This window comes from Ranitomeya imitator, chromosome 3, assembly GCF_032444005.1.
Source record: "Ranitomeya imitator isolate aRanImi1 chromosome 3, aRanImi1.pri, whole genome shotgun sequence".
NCBI lineage: Eukaryota > Metazoa > Chordata > Amphibia > Anura > Dendrobatidae > Ranitomeya > Ranitomeya imitator.
The window spans coordinates 200,132,651-200,157,491 of NC_091284.1; the positions used below are offsets into that span (position 1 = coordinate 200,132,651).

Consider the following 24,841-nt stretch of genomic DNA (forward strand, 5'->3'; position numbering starts at 1 on the left):
TCCTTAAGAATAGCTGCACGAAGGGGGCGATTTCAGAAATATATGGGTTTCTACTTTTTTCTTTCCTGGAAAAATATCCCATCCGAGCCAAAGGGAAATGGGAAGCTGAATTGGGAATAATTGACAATGATAGATGGGAGTCGGTCCTAGAATATGTGCCCAAGATATCAATGAGTGAACCTGGCAGGCTATCACAGTTATTCGTAATCCATAGGGCCTATAGAACCCCTGACAGGTTGTTCAAGGCTGGGCTTAGGCAGAACTCGGAATGCCCTCGGTGCTCACAATCCCAGGCGGGGATATTGCATATGATGTGGCAGTGCCCTAGACTGTCCTCTTTCTGGATAGTTGTTTTAAATCGTATTGAACTGGTGTATGGATGTTCTGTCCCTAGGGTTCCACTGACTTGCATATTGGGATATGTGGAGGAAATTATTACGGACAACATGTTTAAAATAGCTATTGCACGATTGTTATTCATTGCTAGGAAATCGCCAAATTTTGGATTAGAGAGGAACCTCCAACAAGAAGAGACTTTCTTAAGCAAACGGACATATACTTACTTTGGAGAAAAGTATCTACACCAAAAGGAATAAGCTGGACATCTTCCACAAGCTGTGGCAACCGTGGATGGACTTGAATTAGGATGATAAATGAAAATATAGGGAGCCTAGTATTCAATGGAAATATAACGGATGTTTATTCAAATGTTTGTATGATGGGAAGTGGGGTGGCTCTGGCTGAGGTCTCTGGGGTTGGGCGGGGTGGGGGGGCTCTGGGTCGGGGGGAAAAAGTTATCTGTAAATGTTTAATGAAACATTGTCATGAGAAATATTCTGATTGTTTATTCTTTGCGGATAATAAAAATTTATCTGATAAAAAAAAAAAAACGTATGGAAAAATATGGAAAAAATTCCTGTCGTCCTCAGACGCCAAGCTAGATGGAAAAGTTCCTCTAAAAGCCATACTAGAGTTCCAGCAAAAGGGGTTAGAGAGAGAGATCTGGCCACAAGTACCTTAAAAGTCCATATAGCGGCTTTGGGGGCACTATTCAATTGTGACCTGGCGGGGAATCGTTGGGTTTCCAGGTTCATTAGAGCAGCAGGAAGGTCAAGGCCTCTACCCTCACGGAGTACCCCTCAGTAGGATTTAAATCTAGTCCTTACGGCCCTGACTAATCCTCCCTTTGAACCATTGGCAGATGTCTCATTGAGAATCCTATCTCTTAAAACATCCTTATTGGCCGATCTCACCTCTGCGCGTAAGGTTAGTGGCATACAAGCCTTGTCAGCCAACCCCCATTGCACTCAATTCCTGGATGATATTCTTGTTCTCAAAACTGATCCGGCCTACCTCCCAAAAGTAGCTTCTCGGTTCCACAGAGCACAGGAAATCTCTTCCCTCCTTTTGTCCTAACCCCAAAAACAAGGAGGATGAGTCCTTACACACATTGGATGTTAGGAGATGCTTGATCCACTACATAGACGCCACTAGGGAGTGTAGGGAGGATGGATCTTTTTTTTGTTTGTCTGTTTCCAGTGTCCCCGGAAGAGGGGGAAAAAAGCCTCCAAAAGCACCCTAGCAAGATGGATCAGAGACGCCATCAGCCTGTTGTACTCATCAGGTGGTGTACCAGTCACGGGAGAAACCGGAGTACACTCAATGAGAGCAGTAGCAACCTCCTGGGCAGAAAGGGCCTGTGCTTCTATTGATCAGATATGTAGAGCTGCTATTTGGTCTTCACCCTCTACATTCTATAAGCACTATAGATTGGACCTGATCTCTTCCTCGGACCTCACCTTTGGTAAAAGGGTCCTGGAAGCGGTGGTCCCTCCCTAATGTACAGTCTATGCAATTCTCTCCGTGGTGCCGTCATGGGGGACAGAGAAAAATATTGTTACTTACCAATAACGGTATTTCTCTGAGCCCATGATGGCACCCGTACATTCCCTCCCTTCACGTATGGGTGTGCATATTAATAAAACGTCCCTATGCTAATACCCAAGTAAGGCTACGTTCACATTTGCGTTGTGCGCTGCTGCGTCGGCGATGCAACGCAAACATGAACGCATGCAAAACGCATAGTTTTGTGACGCATGCGTCCTTTTTTTGCCTGATTTTGGACGCAAAAAAAATGCATCTTGCTGCGTCCTCTGCGCCCTAACGCTTGCGGCAAAAAAGACGCATGCATCGCAAAACGCATGCAAACGCATGTCCATGCGCCCCCATGTTAAATATAGGGGCGCATGGCGCATGTGTCGCCGCGGCTGCGCCCGACGCAGCCCGGCAGAACGCTAATGTGAACATAGCCTAAATAGCCACGCGGTATTTCTGTTAAGTAATAATGAAATTATATTTTGTTATTAACCTAATCTCCTATCATGATCTGTAAACAACTGATGCGGGAGAGGTACTGCTTTTTATATGTAGGTTTCCTGTCCTTGGTGGGCGGATCCCTTCTCTCCGTGGTGCCGTCATGGGCTCAGAGAAATACCGTTATCGGTAAGTAACTATTTTTCACCAATAGAATGTTTTGGACGAGGTGAATCCGCACGGCACAGTGAACAGAGTATTTACCTGCGTTCAGTAAATTACAGTGCTTTGCATGCAGCAGACATGCACTGTGTCCAAAGTGCTGCTAATTCTGGATCGTGTGAACATACCCTTACACGGAATGCTGCTGCATTTCAGAGAAAATATATACTTTGGAAAGACTCAGTCACCTCTGTACAGCCTGAGCTGGCTTCTCCCATCCCAATCCAGTCTTGTCAGTCGTCAAGGCAGAGAGAAGTGGGGGCTGGACTGTGGGGCCTGGTTAGCTTGGCCCCCCCCGTAGTGCCTGGCTGGTTGGCTGGACACCCAGGACCCCCCCCCCGGTAGTGTCTGGCTGGGCACCCCCTTGTAGTGCCTGGCTGGTTGGCTGGGCACCCCCTTTGTAGTGCTTGGCTGGTTGGCTGGGCACCCCCCATCCCCCTTGTAGTGGTTGGCTGGGCACCCCTTCCCCTTGTAGTGGCTGGTTGGCTGGGCACTCCCCCTTGTAGTGCCCGGCTGGTTTACTGTGCCCCCCCTTGTAGTGCCTAGTTGGCTGGCCAACCCCCCGCCCCCCCCCCCCTGTAGTGCCTGTCTGGTTGGCTGGGCACCCCCTGGACCGCACCTTGAGAAAGGCAAAACGCGCATAGTTGTGGGCGTGGCATATGTCCGGACTCCTTTCTACTATGGGTAAGCAATTTTAATGTGGGGGTAGAATAGGCTCCATTGATTTTTGCACGCATTTACAATGATCTTTGGAATGGCCATCACTACCTGATCCTAGTCTGTAAGGTGTATGTATTAATAAATGTATACCCTTTTATACAACTGGACGTATCACTCCTATTTCTTTTTTTTCCTGTGAATACCCTCCCCCCCTCCTTGTAGTGGCTGGTTGGTTGGGCACCCCCCTGTAGTGCCTTGCTGGTTACCCCCTCCCCCCTGTAGTGCCTGGCTAGTTGGTTGGCCACCCCCCTCCCCCCCCCCCCCCCCCTTAGTGCCTGCCTCTTCATGTGTGGTGAAACACACCACACTGTACCCTGATTCCCTTGCACAACCACGCTCTTATTCATGATGCCTGTGGTTTGGGCACCCATCAGGGTTTCCTATCCGATAAAAAAGGGTTAAATTCATCCACGTTGTAAAAATAAACATTTGAATATACTTATTTTTAAGTAATTGACCCCTTTACTATTGTCTGACGTGAATATTTAATAACATCTCATTTATTGTTTAATGTCCAGATCTAAGGAACACAATGGCGACTCGGGATGGATACAAAGACTCTGGGTCCCAGCTGCCCTGTATAACAGGTCTGTGATCCACTCTTGGTGCATTTTATGTTTTTTGCTCATGTAGACTTATAAAGTATGCTGTTACTCTTTTCAGGTACTGGCATGGGAGCGGGTAAGCATGGAAACAGTTCTTCCTACACTGTGTGGCAGACTCCTCAGATGTCAGTAAAACCTCTCATTAGAGCTTCAGCATCTCATGTCACCCAGATAGTCTCCAGCCTTCCTGAAGGAATTCCTGAACATGCTGATGGTGAGATATAATGTACAATTTCTTAAAGGGAAAGTCCCAATTCGAAAACCAGTTCTGGGCCCCCATCTACGGTTAGCTGTAGCAGAGAACCACTGCAAATAGTGGTTACATCTCTGGTAGACTTAGACGTCATTTTAAAGCAGCACCGCAGCATTTTTTTTTTTTAATGCACAAAGGAAAGTCCAGCTCCATGATATCAATAAAAATTATTTTGTATTCATGAAAAAAAACACAAAAAACTTTGATACGATCGACAAAAATTTAACAATCCCCCTATGGGAGAGGTATATAGTGGTGTGTTTTTTTTTTTTTCTTCAGCACTGGAGTGATGCCACTAGCTAATGTAAGCTTCCTGACCCTACTATTATCCTTACCAGCTACTATCTTCAGCTGTTCCCAGTTCCAGAACTGATCTACCACTGTGACTGCAACATCTAACTTACCGGAAGTCTGAGTTAGCCGTCACAAGCTCTCCGTGTAATATGTCAAATCAACAGTGGTACACCGCACCTCCATAGAAAAAAACAGGGTCAACTTTACCAATACATGAGGCGCACGTCTTGTCCAAGGATTCCCTCTTGGAATAAAGTCCAATATTCATAAGCAAAAAAGGACAGCGCCTCACACGTTGGTGAAAATGAAATGAAAATGTGTGAGGCGCTGTCCTTTTTTGTAAATGAATATTAAGCTCTCAGTGTAAGTCTATGAGAGCCTTGCTTTGGTCTCTTTCTGGCTCTCATAGACTTACATTTAGTGACCTCCTGCTCGTGCAGCAGTCACTGGAGCAATCCGACAGGTCATAACCTGCAGAAGACCAGCCAGAGCAGCGATAACAGTGGCTGGGGAGTATAATACTAGGGTCAGGGAACTTAAATTAGTGGCACCACTCCAGAGGTGAAATAGAAAGAACGGCTGTAATGCTAAAGTGCAGCTGCCCCATAGCTACTGTACCCAGTTCTAGGGTTCATTGTAGCTCACTATTCAGATATTTATATCCTATCCTATGCTGAAGTCACTTGCTAAAACCTTTTATTTGAGGGCATTCATATGAAGCCCTTCTGAAGGGGTAATACTGCCCCTGTATACAGGAGAAGCGATCACACAACATTCTATAAATCCTCATTTGTTATAGATACATTTTCAGGATCTTAATTCGCCAACCTATGTTTTTCACTTTTTGTAGATTTCTGCAAAGCCAGTGGTAGTTCATCTGCTCATCCGATCAGAAGTCAGATTATTCCAATGGCACACGTTGTTCCCTCCACCATAGTGACATCAAGTAAATCAAGGATATCTGTGCTTCCAGCAGAGTCATCTGAAGATGGCTCTCCCTATGCACCACCAGCAGAACCTTCTGCAATTGAAGACCATAGAAAGTTTGAAATGCCCAATATTGAACCCACCATGAACCAGTCTGCTTTGTTAAATACTCTTTGTGTAGATGGTAGATTTGAGCTCCCTACAGCAGATATGGGTAGATCTGCTGAGCAATACAAGACTCTTCCTGAGAGCAGGGAAATTGGAGGTGGGGAGCTAACCCACAGAGTTATATGCCCACCTTCAAATCTGCGATGTCACAGCTGGCAGCCAGACTCGTGTAGCAGCCAGCCAGCAGCAGCAGAGTATAACTCATGGAGACTACAGCAACAATGTACAGACAATATGAGAATGCAGAAACTGCAGGTAATTTTAATTTGTCTCATTCTATTGGTGTCCCTACAGCACTTCCTCTATGGCTCACTTCTGCTAAAATGTCTTCCAGTTTGTGAGCGACTATTCTGCACCAATGTACGCTGCTGGACTTCATCCTATTCCAATTGAGTGGGAGCGAGTGGTGAAGGCCAGTGACAACATAATAATGGAAAAGGAGATTATATTGGAAAGGTAAGATGGTGTTGTGAATGAGTTTGGTATGTATGAGATGCCTATAATGGTTCGTCTTCGCTATCGTAACAGCCACCTGCCAATTGTTCCATTTCTCATGTCATTATATAGTGATAGAAATATGCAGACTAAATTATTTAGAGGACCTATTTCCTGACAAATGTAATGGGTTTCATGTTTTGGTCACCTTTTTACAAATGCATACAATTGGGAAAAGTACAAAAAAAAAAATACTGTGATAAAGGATTTTTTTTTCTTTGGCTATGTTCACATGTTGCCTTTCGGTACTTTTTTTTTCTGCATACGAAACTTGATCTCTTGGCAGTAAAAAACAAACAAAAAAAAACAGGTTTTGCTACGTTTTTCAGGATCCCAAAGTTCAGCTATGCTTCCATCATGAAATCATGAACAATACAAAGGTGTTAGGCCACCAGTGCAGACACATGTGAAACCATAAAACATTTTCCTTTTCTCTAATAACCCCCCACGACAGCACACAGGACAATTTCTTCTCATCCTAATAGGGACAGGAAACACGAAAGAGGTGAAGTAGCCCCTCCTACCTCCATTCCTTACTGTTTTTCCTGTCCCTATAGGGATGAAGAGGTCATCCCCAGTGCTCTGTGCCGGCGGCAGACATGGGGCTTTTACCTTAAGCCGGGCAGCTGGAGTTTGGTCGAGTTCCCCTCCCTCTCCTGAATGCTGCTCCTGTCTCTTCTGGACTTGGGACACCTTCTCCCCGGTCTGCACCTTTGGGTAAGGTCCCTGGGTCGCGGGCGGGAGGCCTCTTTGAGCTCTCCTTCCAATTGCTCTGACTGTCGGACCGCCGTGCTGCAGGGAAGCTTTCTTCTGGCTCACCTCACTGTAATCTCTACAGTCCTGGCGGCCAAAAGTGACATCAGACTGTGGCGTGCTGGTATCGTCACTTCCGGTTTCTGCGTTCCAGCGTGAAACGCAGCTGGAGATTTGAATATAGAATACAATTGGACTCCATTGAAGGATTCCTCCAATAGGGGAAAATGGGGGGGAGAGCCTTTCAACTTGGAGGGAGGGGCTGGTCCAGTCGCCCTATTTAGGGAGCCCTGGACAGAAGGTCAAGCAAGGTAGGACAAAATGTGGTAGCATGGAGTGTGATCCTTCCCGCTCTGCGTCTAGAACCCAGCACCATTATGATCCCTGTAAGTATGCTTCATTGGGTCTCCTGCGGGTGCAGGTATTGATACTGAGATAATGTTCTACTTTCTCCACTTTCAGGGGGGGCAAGGATCCTGCACCCAGGAGCAAATCCAAACTCACTAGCCGCAAATGTGCGTTATGTGCCAAGAGACTCTCCTCCTCACATAGCAAGCCCTTATGTCAGGAGTGTATTGAAAATGTTTTAAAGAGGGCATTAAGGACATTGTGCGTCAGGAGATACAAGCTTCCCTGGCATCCTTCTCCCACCTAATACCAGCCCATAGTGCTCCCCCAGCAGCAAAAGAGGAAGATTCAGCAGGTGGAGGATTCGGGCTCCCAGGAGTCTATGCTGGAAGAATGCTATGAAGAAGGGGAGCTGAGCTCTTACCCGGAATCGCAAAAGAGATATTACCGGTACTTTTCCACTGTGAACATGGAACAGGTCATCACGGCAGTAAGAACAACCATGGAAGTTGAAGAAGAAAGACCAGCACGTACCGTGCAAGAAGAGATGTTCGGGGGACCTCTGATCTAAACAGACTATTCTTCCCGATACGCAAGAATATCCGGGAGCTGGTGCTGGAAGAGTGGGAGACTTCAGAGTTAAAAGATAGATTCAAAGTCAATGACGAGACTGCAGAGTGCTGGTCTGAGGTACCCAGGGTGAACATTCAGGTTGCCCGAGTAGCCAAAAAAACACAAACAACCTTGCGATTTGAAGATTCCTCTCAGTTAAAGGGTCCCCTGGAACGCAAAATGGAAGGTCTCCTCAGAAAAACCTGGGAGACGTCCAGCTTTATTAAACACAAATGCCGTCTCTACATCAGTCGCCAGGTCAATGTCTTGCTGGCTGGGGCAGCTGGAGGAGCACTTGGCAGCAGGGCCCCCCAGAGAAGAGATCCTCGCTTCCCTTCCCCCTTCTCCACAACTCTACAGCCTTCCTAGCTGATGCATCGGTGGAATCCCTCAGAGTGGCTGCTAGATCGGCGGCTCTATCTAACTTGTTGAGACAAGCCCTGTGGCTGACATCCTGGAGCGGGGACGTAGCATCAAAAATTAAACTGTTCCATCCCCTTCAAAGAGAAGTATATTATCGGGCCGGCATTAGATGAGCTATTGGAAAAAGTTTCAGACAAAAGGAAATCTCTTTTCGGGGTTCTTTCTGGCATTCTTTGGTTCTGATAGCGATCTTTTCGTCCCTCGCAGGAACAGCCTTCCCAATAGAAAGGCAAAGGAAAGACCGGAAGGTGGAGCTACCCCAAAGGAGGCCGGGGCAGAAATCTTTCTCTCTTGTGACCAGCGTCAAAGTAAGCCATGACGCTCACAGGAAAGTAGGGGGGCGCATTTCTCACTTCCTCCCAGGATGGCGGGATATATCCACCAGCCCATGGGTCCTAAGATCTATCCAGGAAGGGATGAAAATAGAATTCACCTCCTGCCCTCCTCGGAGAGTAAGTCACACAGCTCGCTACGCAAACACTCCAGTCGACCATGGAGTCAGGCCTAATTCATCAGGGTCAATCTCTCTAGTCCCAGAGGGAAAAGAACAGAGGTCATTACTCCAAACTCTTCTTGATAAATATACCAGATGGGTCCCAGAGAGTTATAATAAACCTGAAACCTTTAAACCAGTATATCTGTTACAGAAGATTCAAGATGGAGTCAGTCAGGTCTGCAGTTCCCCTGATGGGGAGAGAATTCGCCATGGCAATGATAGATCTTCAGGACGCATATTATCATATTCCGATTCACCCAAACCATCGAAGGTTCCTAAGATTTGCAGTGGCCCAAGGGGAACGGGTAGTCCATTACCAATTCAGCGTACTCCCATTTGGACTATCAGCAACCCGAATCTTCACAAAGATTGTCAGAAGCCATGGCCCATATCTGGGATCAACAGATGTGTCGTCCCATACCTTGACGACTTTCTGCTGGTGGCTGCGTCAGTACAAGAACACATACAGAAGACTTTCCAGATACTGTCGTCCCTGGGATGGCTGATAAATCAGCAGAAATGCGATCTCGTTCCATCCACATGGAAGACCTTCCTAGGAGTCCTCCTGGATTCACGGGCACAAACATCCTTCTTGCCCAGAGAAAAACAGATCCAACTGAAGGAGAGGATAAACATCCTGCATTGCAGGAGGTCAGTGTCCATGAGCTTTATGTCAGTCGGTAGCTTGGGCCCAGGCGCACCCCAGTAGCCTACAAAGTTTTATGCTAGCAGAATGGCACGCTCCCCCAAGTCCACTGCACAAGAGGGTGTCAATACCAGCCCAAATATGAGCCTCGTTGTCCGGGTGGGTCAATCCAAGGAAGCTGAACAATGGAGTACCTTGGGTCCAGACCCCTCTAGTCACCATAGAGGTGGATGCCAGCAAGAGGGGATGGGGAGCCGTTATCTCCCAGACATCCTTCCAAGGTCTATGGTCAATCGAGGTGAACATACAGTCTTTGAACTTGAGAGAGTTGATGGCGATGGAAGAAACCCTCAAGGCAGCTGTTCGATAATCCGAGGTACCCATGTAAGAATCTACTCGGACAATATTACCACGAATGCACATCTCTGACGTCAGGAAGTGCGAGATACGAGGAGCTGAAAGCCGTCTTGACGAGAATATTCTCTTGGGCAGAGATACCTTCTTTCAGTTTCAGCCCTTGACTTAAAAGGGTCAGAAAATAAGCTGATTTCCTGAGCAGATGGGATATCTACCCAGGAGAATAGTCTAGATCCAGAGGTGTTCCAGATGTTGACCGAGAGATGGGGTTGCCCAGAAATCGATCTATTTGCAGACCGTCAGAATGCAAAGGTGTCTTATTTTTAATTAAACCCAGATGACAGATGTCTAGATATAGACTCCTTGGCCCACCAATGGCAGTTCAGTCTTGCTTACACCTTACCAAAAAACAAGAGGAAGATTTCCATTCTCTTGATGTAAGGAGAGCGGTTTTACAGTATCTCCACATAACCAAGGAGTGGAGGAAAAATAAAAATCTATTTATTCAACCCTATGGCCAAAATAGGGGAAGGAAGGTATCCAAGACCACAGTGGCAAATTGGATCAAGAAAGTAATTGTTGAGGCCTATAAGATTCCGAATCTCACGCCTCCAGAAAAATTCACAGCTTATTTCACTAGAGCAGTAGCAGTTTCATGGGCAGAAAAGGCTAGCGCCTCCATCTAGCAGATAATCAGATCTGCTACCTGGTTGTCTGTCCACAACTTTACATGATAGATTTGATTTAACATTCATCAAAGATCTATCATTTGGGAGAAAAGTTCTCCAGACGGTAGTCCCTCCCTAAAGCATTAGTCTTTGGCATTCCTCCTGTGTGCTGTCGCGGGGGGTTATTAGTTAAAGTAGAATTAGACTTACCGGTAATTCGGTTTCTAATAACCTACCAAGACAGCACGGGTAATTCCCACCCCACTACTTAATAATTTTTGAACTGGTAGTAATAAATATAGTTAAGCATTCATACTATTGTGGTCCTAACACTGAGCAATGGAGGTAGGAGGGGCTATTTGACCTCTTTCGTGTTTCATGCCCCTATTAAGATGAGATGTCGTCCTCCTCTGCTGTCGTGGTAGGTTACTAGAAACCGAATTACCGGTAAGTCTAATTCTTGAATGACTTCTGAATAAAAAAAAGTTCAAGAAAAATACACATTTGCAAATGTGAAAACAGCGTGGTGAGTGGAATTGGTCAGTAATAGTTTACTCAAGGCATAGTTTACTTTCCCACATTGGTAGGACTGTTGAGTTGGTCAGGTACTGTTTACTTTTGAGAAAATCACAAAAATGGTTTCAAATCCTGCTGTACATTCGTTTGTTTTTGATTTTTTTTTTTTTTTCCCTCACTAAAAGCACTGCATCAACTGATGGAAACATTTTTTGCTGCATTTTTACTGCTTTTTGCATTTATTCATTTCTGTCTATGGGTGAGAATTGACATGTTGCAGTTTTCAACAAAGCAGCAGTTTACCGGTAAGTAAGGGAAAAAGTGTTCTTGAGATTTCTGAAATCTCACAGCTTTTGTTGGTACTGTAAAAAGTGGTTTTTATTAACTTGTGAGCATAGCCTTTAACCCCTTAGTGACCGAGCCAAATTTTTGAAATCTGACCAGTGTCACTTTATGTGATAATAACTCTGCAACGCTTCAACAAATCCCAGTGATTTTGAGATGTTTTTCGTGACACATTATACTTTATGATAATGGTAAATTTAGTTCAACATTTTTTGTGTTTATTTATAAAAAATATAAAAAATTTGAGAAAAATGTTAAAAAATTAGCAATTTTCTAAATTTGAATGATTATCCCTTTAATCCAGATAGTCATACAACAGCAAACCATTAATAAATAACATTTCCCACATGTTGGCTTTACATCAGCACCATTTGTAAATAGTTATTTTATTTTGTTAGCATTTTAGGAGGTTTAAAAATGTAGCAGCAATTTTTCATTTTTTCAAAGAAATTTACCACATTTATTTTTTTAGGGACTTATCCATGTTTGAAGTGACTTTAGGGGTCCCATATATTGGGAAACCCCCAAACGTGATACCATTTTAAAAACAGCACCCCTAAACATATTGAAAACTGCTGTCAGGTAGTTTATTAACCCATCAGGTGCTTTACAGGAATTAATGCAAAGTGACATGACAGAAATGAAAATGTGTATTTTTACCACCTAAATGTTGCTAACTTCTAAACAGATTACTATAGCCGTCAGACTCTAAGGCCACTATTTGGTCATGAATTGCCATCGCAAACATCAGGACAACAAAATCATGATCTGAGGGCACCAATTGGGATAAAGAAGAAGCCCCCACACTCTGTTAACCATTTATAATGATGTAGTCACTATTGACAGCAGCATCTAAGGGGTTAAACAGATTTAGAAGGTGCAAATACTGATCATGGCTGATACAGCAAGTTGTCAGCTATAGTGTACAACCAACAGATGCTGGATTGTCATCTGTATGGGGAGGCCATTCTCTTATATGTCAGGTCAGTTAAAAGGCGTATTGGCGGTCATTAAGGGGTTAAAGGGATTGTCCACTGCTAGGACAACCCCTTCTTGATTAAAATGTTTTGCCTCCATAAAATAATAAAGCCTATACTCTCCTTCCGTGCCAGCGCCGTTTCCGAGGTTGGCTGCAGGCTGTACTTCCCCTTCGTGTTCGATTTGTCCGAAGGTGCGGATTGTGACACCAGCGTAGATTGGGCGCCTGTGTCGCAACTGCCACACTGCGGGAGCTATGCCGGAACAGTAGGTGAATATAGGCTTTGTTTTTATCGTAGCCAAGCGAGGGGTACAAGAAGTTGTCCAAGTAGTGTGGACAGTGGAGTTGATTACAAAAACTTATCAGGTTTTTGGCACTCAAAATAGAGCAAATCAAAATTTCCAGTTCACCAATCCTGACAGCACCACAGAGGACCAATAATAAAGTAGGGACAGCTCTCCACAAGTAAGTGAATTATATCATCTTCTGCATATTGTTGCAATGTTTCGATCCTACAGAATCTTTATCAAGCACAGTACAATGCAGTAAATCCCCTTAAATACTACAATCGCCACACCTTCATTAACCACCACCAATCAAATAAGCACAAATACAATTTTACAAATATACACATATCAAGCTTAAACACCCCAAATGATTATACGTCCACAAAGTACCTCTTCTGTAGAAAAACTGCCCCCTCCGATTGTCCATCCAGACATTATAATAATCATCAGAGCCCAAAAAGTCAGCGGCATCTATCAAACAGTTGTAACCAATCGCTGTAGCGCATTTTCTTCGTCATAGCAATACTAGTCTTGGTCGTCCTCTCGATCCGCCCAGTTCTTTCCTCCAGCCACAGTGGACGTACCATCCTGCACAGACTAGAGAGTCTTTCTGATTAGTTGTAAACCGGCTTACGTCATTCAGGTACAGTGCATGCCTCGGCATCTCATTCTGACTGGATTTCAGGAAGTTTCATTCATTTAGATACCAACACTACAGCGTAATCAAAGTGCGCAAGTAACGCAGACAAAAAGACAACCCTATGCCTAGTATATAACCAGCATTACAACGTATTCAGCGTACGCAAAAAATGCAGACCAAAAAAAGACAACATAATATATAATACTAGATGGAGGCCCAATTCTAACGCATCGGGTGTTCTAGAATATGTATGTACCGGTAGTTTAATTTATGAAGATTTAAGAATAATGCAATGAATACACAGAATTTTCCGGGTAAAATTTATAGATTATCATTTTATTGCTCACAGAACTTAATACAACTAAATGAAATTGGATCAAAAATATATAAACCATTACATGAATATCTAACTGTATTTAAAAAAATCATCGGACGAAAGAAGTATATCAACACTATAATATATTTAACAATATCAACCCAAAATATTTTTGTACATCACATTGACTGACTGAGCGTGTTCAGTAAACGTGACTGACGGAACTTAGTTCACTCACGTTTACTGAACAATGTGGCGACCAATCAGCGACGCGGGATTTCTGTTACAGACAGAGAGAATTAGACGATTATATAGTAGACTAGATGGTAGCCCGATTCGACCGCATCGGGTATTCTAGAATATGTATGTAGTTTATTTATGAAGACGCACGTAGTGTATAGCACAGGCCACGTAGTGTATAGCACAGGCCACGTCATCATCTCGCGAGATCGAAATGCATGGAGTGGTCACCGGAACGTCGCGAGGAGCTGGAAAGGCCTGTTCTGGATCCGAGGGGCCGATGGATGGTGAGTATATAACGATTTTTTTTTTTTTTTTTTTGCATAGGCAGCATCAATAGTAAAAAGTTGGTCACACAGGGTTAATAGCAGCATTAACGGAGTGCGTTACACCGCGGCATTACGCGGTCCGTTAGCGCTGCCATTAACCCTGTGTGAGCTCTGACTGGAGGGGATTATGGAGTGGGCACTGACTGCGGGGAGGAAGGAGCGGCCATTTTGCCGCCGGACTGTGCCCGTCGCTGATTGGTCGTGACTGTTTTTCCGCGACCAATCAACGACTTGGATTTCCATGACAGACAGAGGCCGCGACCAATGAATATCCGTGACACAGACGGAAGTGACCCTTAGACAACTATATAGTAGATATAACCCCTAATCTCCACAAACTATTACGAGTTTCTATCCAATTTAACACTTCATTATCCTGTGGTGAAACGCTACCTGAGTGGGTTGGGGAACACTCGCTTGGCACGGGATTTAAGCACTCGGGCACGATTTCTCCACTTAAACAGTCTAATCCGATTTTTTAAACGTCATAAACCACATGACATAGTCTATTTCATTACATCCATGAACTTATCATGACCATCAGTCTGTTCATGCAGCAGATAAACTTCTCTGCTATTTATTACAATCCCCTTGTCCGGGGTTACCTTTCAGGAGCTCCGGCTCCACACACATTCCTGCCAGTGCTGGTTCACAGGGGAAAGCTGCCTCACTGGGATCACCGTCCTTGTGACCAGGGCACCTCGGATAGTCTAGACCCACAGTAGGAACTGTAGCTTCCCCAACACAGAAACCATCCCAGGCTCTGTAGATGCAACCTCTCCATGCGCTTCCAGGAAGTCCAATCACAGGCGCTTCCAGGAAGTCCAATCACAGGCACTTCCAACACACAGGCCATCGGTCCATGGTCTCACCAGGTGCTTGCAGGACTCCAGTCCATCCCAGGACAATCCAACACCCTGAGTATTCAGGTCCACAGTCTCTCAGGTGCTTCCAGGAAGACTCCACTCACAGGAGCTTCCAACACCGACCGTCCAGGACCTTGCACATGGACCACACAGATCCATACTCTGACCATGTGACCAGACCTCAGTCACATGATATGGTTGTAACCACTCCCCTAGATGGGAGTGTGTGTGGTTAGCCAGTCCCGCCCAGCTCACCAGCTAACCCTATAAGCCCGCCCTTATAAGTAAACACCACAAACTCTTGTGGAACTAAAGTCCCTGCATAACCATATCATTTTGGGATTACAGCACAGAGCACCTCTGCGACACATACCGGCCATTTACAATCCTGCCGGATTTTGTCTCATCACAATAATTATGCCTCCAAGCGCATCCTGAAGCACACGCACAGCGCCCCCTGGCTGTCACCGCACCACAATCACCATTAGTATTATACCTCTAGGAATAAATGAATGGTCTTCAACTCCCATTGTACAATAATAATACAATACACATATGGTTTAAAACAGAGACAGACGTATCAAGGCTCATACATACATATAATGTTATACAATATGAGAAGCCAGAGCACAGTGGGTAATCCTCAAAAGATTAAATTTAACAATTAAATCATAATAGACTAGATCAATCTCCATTCTAAACGTAAACCCCCTTAAAACTAACAAGGACAATATCCCATAGGATTATCCCAGTGTGCTCTTGCCTATACAATACATCCCATATACAAGATAACAATATAATCTAACTTTATTCACCTGTCCAAACCAACAGTATATTATATAAAGCAGTTGATCATCACAATAAGAATTAGTTTTAGATACATTTTTTCTTCTTTTTCCTTTAAAGGGCCACACCTGTATATCACATCAATACACAGATCCTAGAATTCAAATAATGGAGCATACAACAGCATGGAGAATAGGCACAGAAATATTGTAAGATGAAAATCCATAAACAAATGTCAGTCTCCAATAGACACCATCATATATAATTGCCCATCAAATAATAATGTCTATACCATGATCTCTTAAAGGATCGCATCAAGATCATCCACTGGGGGAATCTCTGTACTCTTGTATCCATCCTTATCCCCCATAATTGAACCCGATCATCAGTTGAAAATTCTAAGGTGGTGTGTGTGTGTATGTATGTTTGTATGTGTGTATATGTGTATATATATGTGTGTGTGTGTGTGTGTATATATATATATATATATATATTATGTATATGTATTTTTTTTTTTTTAAAACAATCTACAGGACAGAGTATGAAAGGCACCATCAGTTAATTGACACTATTAGAGCAAACAACAACCGTATCCTGAAAGATGAGAAAAAGGTTATTATACTCGCCTATGCGGGTGGTCCGATCCAAAGCGTCGCAGTCAGGTCTGGGGCCTCCCATCTTCATAGGATGATGTCCTCTTCTTGTCTTCACGCTCCGGCGCAGGCGTTCTTTGTACTTTACGTCATCGTAAGGAGATGGGGGGGCCCCGGACCGGACCGTGACGCCCATCAGACCGGACCGCCCCTGGGTGAGTATAATCTAACCTCTTTTTCTCACCTTTCAGGTTACATCAGGGGCTTATCTACAGCATTCCAGAATGCTGTACATAAGCCCTTTATGCTAGTGGGCTTGGCTCACCTTCGATTTTGGGGGTGACAGGTTCCCTTTAATTGGAAGTTCCAAGAGGGACTTACAATGTCAGAATTAACAAGCTCATCCTTTTAGATTACGGTTCCTCCTAAATGAGAAGTGAACTCCCTCAACATCAACATGACCCTTCCCCAATAGTGACCAATGTTTCCTGACAATACCTGAAATCCTCCTGCTCAAGACATTATAAGTTGTAGCAAATGGTATCCGTTTGTTTACAATGGCGGATTTTTTTAGGGACCAAAAGATCGTTCCTAGACATCTCTAGGGCTTGTCGTTTGTATTCAACCAGACTATCTCTTGGATAACCACTCATGAGGAATTTATCTCACATTTCATCTAAGCGTTGATCAACCAATGTATCACACAAAACCACCCTTCTGACTCTTAGAAGTTGGCTCCATGGTATTGACTCAACCATCCTTCTCGGATGCCCACTGGAGAAAGGAACAATATATTGCACTTTTTTTTTTAATATATATATAAAAGGTCTGTGTGTAACACACCATCCTTTTTTAAAGACCAGTTTATCTAGAAATTAAAGATGGACTCCTTGGATTTGACGTGCACTGCAATCGGGGGTAATTTTAACGCTGTTAGGTGTCGAGTTCCCGCCTCTGCACAGAGGGAATCTCGAACCATCTCCGCTGCGGTCTCCCATTCTTCTCCAGCCGCAGTGGAGTCTGCTCAACGGAGATGTCGGTCCCAGCATCTGGCTCAGGCTGATACTGGACGACTGGTTACTACTGCCCTTCCAGGCTCTGTCCTTGTAGCCAGCAATGTTCAGCAGCGAGCAGGTCTTTCTGGGACTAAGTCATGCTTTTCCCTTACTGAGCATGCCCACGGGACGACCTCCCATTGGAGGTCAGGGGTCACATGCTCAGGTCCTGTTGCGGCTCCTATTGGTCCATCTGGAAGGTCTTGTAGCACTGCCGCTATAAAAGGTTTGCATGGCCACTCGGCCATGCGCTAGTGCACTCTTGAAATCGTGTGTGTGTTGATTAGTGAAAGTCGTTCATTAATCATCCCCCTCCCTTGTGAATGTCTGCTATCTAGCGCCCGGCTGAGCCATCAGCAATAAACACACGAAACAGCGTCTAATTGCTGTGACCGCCAGTGCGGCGCGTGTGCTATTAGAGCGCTTTCCTATCCCAAGTCTGGGTGGTTAGTGGCGTCCACCAGTGCGGCACTGTATGCACTCTTGTGCATTTAAGTTATTTTTGCAGTTACTCTGACACCCCAGTTGCGGTGTCGAGCGCAAGAGGTCTAGACGATCTCTAATCCTGTGTCTTGGGATTGAGTTCTGAGACTCCTTGCTTGCGCTCTTGGTGCAGTGCCACGGCCCTGCGATGCAACAGGGTTTGCTTCCTTCATAAAGGGTGGTGAAGTTAACCCGTGTGTGTATCCATATTGTACCGCCATCGGGCTGTGAACGCACCTTACCCTATCTAATTATTTGGTGCATTCCGCTAGCCCTAACAGTGTGTGCATGAGGTGCTGTGAGCTAAGGAATATTTGATTCAGCACCACAGAGGATGTCCTTCTTATCCTCACTGGGACAGGAAACACTGAGATTAAAAGGGCCCTCCCATTTCCACCCCTCAGTGTTGTTCCTGTCCTAGTGAGGATAGGAACTACGAGAGGAAGCTCCTATCCCCCTGGCTGTACCGGGCAGATCAGCATTGATAGGGGGTCCAAGCCTTTAACTTCCTGCTGTCAAGAAATATACGACCAACACCATCTGATGGGGGGTCCCTCAGCCAACCTCAGTGAGTTCTGCTCCTGAGTTGCGAGCTGCTTCCTTTTGCCTGGGCTCTCAGCACTGGGGTCTGCCTCCGAAACGCTAAAACCCTGCGGGCGCGCTTTCGGCGACATCTCTGCAAGCCGGGCAGAGCACTTACGAGGCGCGGCCAGCATGCGTTCCACAGTGGAACGCAGGAAGGATGATCCGGCGAAAAACTCCGCAGAAGAGATCCAGGATGGGTATCGTATAAATAGGGTCCTGTAATGTGTGTAGGCTGCCCTACTGTATGCTTGGGACATGGAGGTTTCTATTAAGACTTGCTTGGAACTCAGCCAGGGGCATGTGAGTAAACTTGTAAAAAGACACCCATAACTAAGCCCTTACCCCACACAAAGAAACACATGGCATCTACTCTGTGTATTCTAGGGGGAACACCTGTCTCTTCAACCCCTAAGGATAGCAAGAAGTCAGGAAAGAGTAGAAAATGTGCTATCTGTAAAGTCAGACTACCAGATCCCTGGCAGAAGTACCTATGTGAACCCTGCACTTCAAAAATAATCAGAGAAGCGCAGACTTCTTTGCTGTCGGACATGAGGTGCATAAGAGAGGAGGTCCAGGATTCAATTTCTGGGATAGTGTGCACTCATACTTCACAGCCCAAATCCCACAGTGGGTCCCATAAAAGACCAAGGGGGATGGAAGTGAGCTCCGAGGAAGAAATGCCAGATGAATCTGACCAGGAAGAGGGAAGTATTTACTGACCCACCAGAGGGAAGGAAGAGATGCCTCTTCCTCTGAGGGCACAGATGAGCTCCTCCATACAGTACGGAATACCATGCACGTGGAGGAAACCCCAAAACCCCTCTTATAGGAAGAGATGTTTGGGAGGTTACGATCCCAGAGAAACAGTATTCTTGGTCAACAGCCATATTCGTTCAACGATCATGGAGGAATGGGAAGATGCGGAAAAAATACTGGTCATTCCTAGAGACTTCAAACTTCGTCTACCCTTTGCTCCCCAAGGCCGACATTCCAGTAGCCAAATTGGTAAAGAGAACCTCAATCCAGTTTGAAGACTCCTTCAGCCTGGATGGGAAGGCGGATGGCCTCCTAAAGAGAGCTTGGGACACCTCGGCAGCCATAATCCTGGCTAACATCGCGGCAACATCAGTGGCTCGATCTATGCATTTATGTGTCGAATACTTGGAGGAACACTTGAAGACTAAGACAGCCAGGGACACCATCCTAAAATCCCTTCCCCTCCTGAATGGGTCTTTATCCAATGCCGCCCAGAGGGCTACCTGGCTAAAGATTTGGTCCGGGGACACTGTCCAAAAACACACTGGGCCTGTTTTAGATGAGATTCTGTAAAAGGCATCAGACAAAAAGAAAGCGTTCCCTGAGAAGAAAATAAAGAAATATCAGCCCTTTCACAGGTCCCAACCTACCCAAAAGGGAAAAGGGCAGATGGAGCTACAGCAAGGGAGGTAGGGGTAAGAACTCCATTTTTGGTTCAGGCTCAAGTAGAGAGTGACACCATGAGTGTGGGGGGGAGGGGGGGGTCAGGAGATATCAGAAAATCAGTGGATGTTGCGGATAGCCTCCCTTGGTTACAAAATAGAGTTCACCCAGCTACCCCCAGAAAGGTTCATGATGGCAAACTCCAGCCTTCAGTCAGCCGCTTGCCCCATGTGACAATGTCCAGGACCTACTTAAAATCTGAGCTGTAGTCCCGGTCCCCGAGCAGGAAAAATGCAAGGGCCATTACTCCAGCCTCTTGGTAAAGAAACCCTCATGAGAGAGCAGGACAATAATACATTTAAAACTTCTAAACCAATGGATAAAGTACAAAAAATTCAAGATGGACTCCATCAGACCCACGATTCCCCTTATAGACAGGAATGCGGTGATGTGTACCCTAGACTTCAAAATCACGTTTTTTTTTCCCGTCCATGCTTCATTCCAGAGATTCCTAAGGTTTTCTCTGAGGGTCCAGGGGAGAGTCCGTCACTACCAGTTCCGTTGTCTTCCCTTTGACCTAGCTTCAGCACCCAGAGTATTCACCAAGGTCTAAGTAAACGGGATGCCATCATAATCCCCTACCTAGACGACTTCCTGATTTATAGCCAGCTCCGAAGAATGGCTCAGGGAGCACTGCCAGACGTCGATTTCCACGCTTCAGAGGCTGGGATAGGTCATAAATTGGGACAATCGGATCTTGTTCCAGAACACAAAGATTCCTAGGGGTTCTGCTAGACTCCCAATTAAGAACATCATTTTTTTTTTTTTTACCGGAAGAGAAGCAGAGCGCCATGATGGAAAGAATCCACCAATTTTACAGAAAGCCGCTGCTCCATCAGAGAAGCAATGAGAATCCTGGGACTGATGACCTCTTGCATCCCCTGCATAAGTTGGAGTCAGTTTTACTCACGAGAGCTCCAGAGTGCGGTTCTATCTGCCTGGGACAAGCATCAACTGTCGCTGGACACAGTAATGTTCCTATTTCTCCCGGAATACGCTGGTGGACCACTCAAATACCTCCAGGCGGGGAATTGCATTGTGATCACCACCGATGCAAGTCAGCTAGGCTGGAACAGAAAATATGCGAAGGTCAGATGTTTTTTTTTTTTTTTTTTTCCTTTTCCCCCCCTAGACGGTTCAGTGGGAGTTGGCGCACTGTTTCAACAATGGGTAGAAGGGCTGTCCTATGCGCCCAAGCCCCTCCCCTACCCCCTTCCCCTGCCTCAGGTTCCCAGAGTGCTGAGGAAAGTAAAGGAGGAAGGGGCGAAGATCATCCTGGTAGTACCCTTCTGGCAGAAGAGGAGTTGGCTCGCTCTGCTGAGGAAAGTGGCAGAAGACCCCATCCTCCTTCCAAGGAGAAAAGATGTCCTCCACCAGGGCCCAGTTCTCCACCACAATCCAGACAGTCTTCAACTCTCAGCATGGATTCTGAGAAACAGGTCCTGAAGTCAAAGGGATTGTCAGACAACGTAATACCTGGACCCGTTGAAGCACATTCAGTGCGAAACGGCCGTCGTCCACTCTCCATCACCGCACCCTCCTGTAAAACCTGCTGCCTAGCTGGATGTATAAACTTCCATAAAATCATGTTTCAATAAAGAACACGTTCACACAGCAACAACGGGGTGAGTGCCGCAGACTTTTGTTCTTTGATATTCACTCAGCTATATGCTTATACTGCTAGAGCACCTTATACCCACTAGCTGTTTGGGACGATTGTTTTCAGTGAGTTCTTAAAAAATCCCAAGGAGTACACATCTCTCGAGTGCCGTCCATTTCTTGCTCTCTTTGTATTTGGAACGTAATATCTACCCTTCAGGCCAGCAGAAAACCCGTGACCTCCGCTATTTATAATAAAATCTGGAAGCACTTCTGCATTTATTGCGGAGATTGGATGGTAGGGTCTTAGACCAAGTACTCGAAGGGTACAGATCTCTGCCCGTAGCATATTTTTCGACTCTCCCCTATCTACCCACCCCTGGATAGCCAGGATCTCTAAAGCTATACAGAGGCTGAAGCCTTCTGTGAGGAAGTCTGTCCCACCTTGGGACCTAAACCTAGTGCTAATCACACTTTGTAAACACCCATATGAACCAACAAATGATATGGACATTTAAAATTGCTTTCTAGTAGAAATCGCATTGGCCAAGAGACTAGGGCAATTGCAAACCCTATCTATTCAAGACCCGTATTCACAAGTGTTTAAAGACCGACTGGTCTTGAGGCTTGACCCAGCGTTCCTCCTCAAAGTGGTATCAACCCCAAACATGAACCTGGAAGTTGTTCTCCCGTTTTTCTGCCAGCACCCTAGGAACCCGAAGGAACAATCCTTTCATTGCCTAGACGTTGGAGAAACCGTTCTCCAATACCTAGGGGCTGGAGACTTGAGACAAACTTGTTCGTGCAGTATGTGGGGTCAAACGGGTAAGAAGGCGGCAAAATGCACAATAGCTAGATGGATCAGATCCATAATTGGTCTAGCCTACGAGGCTGAAGGAAGATCTCCCCCGGAGACTCTTAGAGACCATTCAACTAGGGCCATAGCTACTTCATGTGCAAAGAAAGGGGGGCTTCAGTGAATCAGATACAGTATGTAGAGCCGTAATATGGTCAAGTTTAAATACTTTCTCGAAGCATTATAAGCTAGATGAAGTCTCAGGGCAACTTGCCTTTGGTAGGAAGGTTCTTCACATGCAGTGGTCCCACCCTAAATCATCATACTTTGGTATTCTCCATGGTGCTGTCAGGATTGATGAACTGGAAAACAGTAATTGGACTTATCGGTAATTGTATTTCCAGGAGCCCATCCTGACAGCACTACTAGTGACATAACGTTTGTATAACGAATAACTAATTTATGTTGAATCCATCCAGATGTGGTACTTTGAAAAGACACTAAGGGGTGGAAATGGGAGGTCCCTTTAACCTCTCAGTGTTTTCTGTCCCAGTGAGGATAAAAAGGATGTCCTTCATGGTGCTGTCAGGATGGGTTCCTGGAAATACAATTACCGGTAGGTCTAATTACTGTTTTTGTAGAACGCTCCACTGTTCTGCATGCTATGCACCGCACACGCTTTGAGGCCATCCACAAATGTTTGCTTTACATAACACTAAATGTCCTCTTCTGAGATTACCCCAACTTTGACTGACTTTTCAAAGTTTGTCCGGTTAGCAGCAAAAGTTTGAGGTGGATGTTCCCCAAAAGGACATCTGCGTGGAGGAGTCCCTAATACATTTCAAGGGGAGGCTCAAATTCAAGCAATACCTGCCCAGTAACAGGGCCAGGTAAGGAATTAAGCTGTACAAACTGAGCGTACCTCAGGGTACACACACGAGTTTAGAGTTTATGAAGGGAAGGACACCTGGATTCAACCCCCTGAATGCCCCCCTGATCTGGGATTGAGTGAGAAAATTGTGTGTGATTTAGTGCACCCACTGCTGGATCAAAGTCATCACCTCTACTTAGATAACTTTTTAAACCAGCATCATACTCTTCAAGGCCCCATCTGCACGAGCTACTGCAGCCTGCTGTACTGTCCGGAAAAATCAGAGACCTCCCTAGCTAATTGGGCAGCTGCTCAAAAAGGGCGATAGAGCCCATTGTAGCAACAATTTACTTTTGGTCTAGTACAAGGACAAGAGGCATGTCCTTTTCTTGATTACCATACATGGTGGAGGCAGCACCACTGCTGTTCTAGGTATTTTTACACAGGTCCGCAAACCAAACCATGTACTGGGGTACAACAAGAGAGAGAGAGGGGAGAGTTGATTTCTCTTAACTCCTCCAGCCATACAGTGCCTGGAGAAAAGTCAAGATGTGGTACAAGAAGGTGGCTGTGCACATAGTACAGATGGCAATGTACAACGCTTATATGCTATCACAATATACAGAGCAGACCAGGACCTTCCTTCAGTTCCAGGAAGTGGTGACGAAGGTCCTAATATTTTGCAGTTGGTAAGGAGGTGGCCCCAGTGCTTACAGAACTGAAGGTGCCTGTTTTGTACCAGGGCAAGGTTTCCCCCTGTGAGGTCCTTCAAACTGGAAGCAAAGGTTGCATAAAGTGTTACTGAAGGGGGATACTCAAGGACACCACTTATCAGTGACACCTGTCCTGACAAACCTGGTCTGTGTATGAAACAGTTTCAGAGTCTACCACTCATGCATGGACTAATACATTTATTTCTTACTTCTACAACTTGCATATGCCATCCTGATGCACTCTACACAACTTGTGTATGACACCACATTAAAAAATTCACATACCAAGAAAGCACTAGATCAATTCAAAAGGGTAACTAGTGGGGGATTTCCACTGTTTAGGCACATCAGGTGCTCTCCAAGCACGACATGATGCCTGCAGACTATTCCATCAAAGTCTGCATTCCAAAAGTCACTCTTGCCCTTCCGAGCTCTGACGTACACCCAAACAGTAGTTTTTCCTCCACATATGAGATATTAACGTACCCAAAAAAAATTGCACAACAGTTTTGGGGCTCCTTCTTTTTTTTTTTTTTTTTTTTTCTTTGTAATCTTGTGAAAGGGAAAAAAGAAATGGGTCTGAAAGATCATTCCTATGGAAAAAATGTTAGTTTCTTTTTTCACATCTCTACCTTTATAAACTTCTATGACGCACCTGGGGGATTTAACCCCTTAATGACTGACCATAAGCCTTTTAACCCCTTTCTGACCTCGGACGGGATAGTACGTCCGAGGTCAGATCCCCTGCTTTGATGTGGGCTCCGGCGGTGAGCCCACATCAAATCCGCAACATGTCAGCTGTTTTGAACAGCGGCGAGTGGAATCGCGATCCGCCGCCGCTATTAACTAGTTAAATGCTGCTGTCAAACGCTAACAGTGGCATTTAACTACCGCTTGCGGCCCGAAATGCGCTCATCGCCAAGCGCATGTGGGAAATGTCATTTATCTGTTGTGTGACATCACTCTCTGATTTCAGGGTACAAAAATTTAAAAGTTTGAAAATTGCTACATTTTTCCAAATTTTTGCCAAATTTCCATGTTTTTTTTTTTTTCATAAACGCAA

General features: G+C 45.3%; 1 protein-coding gene across 2 annotated transcripts in view; it reads left to right on the forward strand.

Moving 5' to 3' along the window:
- Positions 1-24,841, forward strand: part of CEP85 (centrosomal protein 85) — a 124,658-nt gene that overhangs the window by 30,344 nt on the left and 69,473 nt on the right. For both annotated transcript variants that reach the window (XM_069761745.1, XM_069761746.1), the window contains exons 2-5: positions 3,774-3,842; positions 3,919-4,074; positions 5,258-5,757; positions 5,837-5,958. In XM_069761745.1, the coding sequence (XP_069617846.1) occupies positions 3,788-3,842; positions 3,919-4,074; positions 5,258-5,757; positions 5,837-5,958 (833 nt within the window). In that variant the 5' untranslated portion in view covers positions 3,774-3,787. The remainder of the gene's footprint in view (positions 1-3,773; positions 3,843-3,918; positions 4,075-5,257; positions 5,758-5,836; positions 5,959-24,841) is intronic.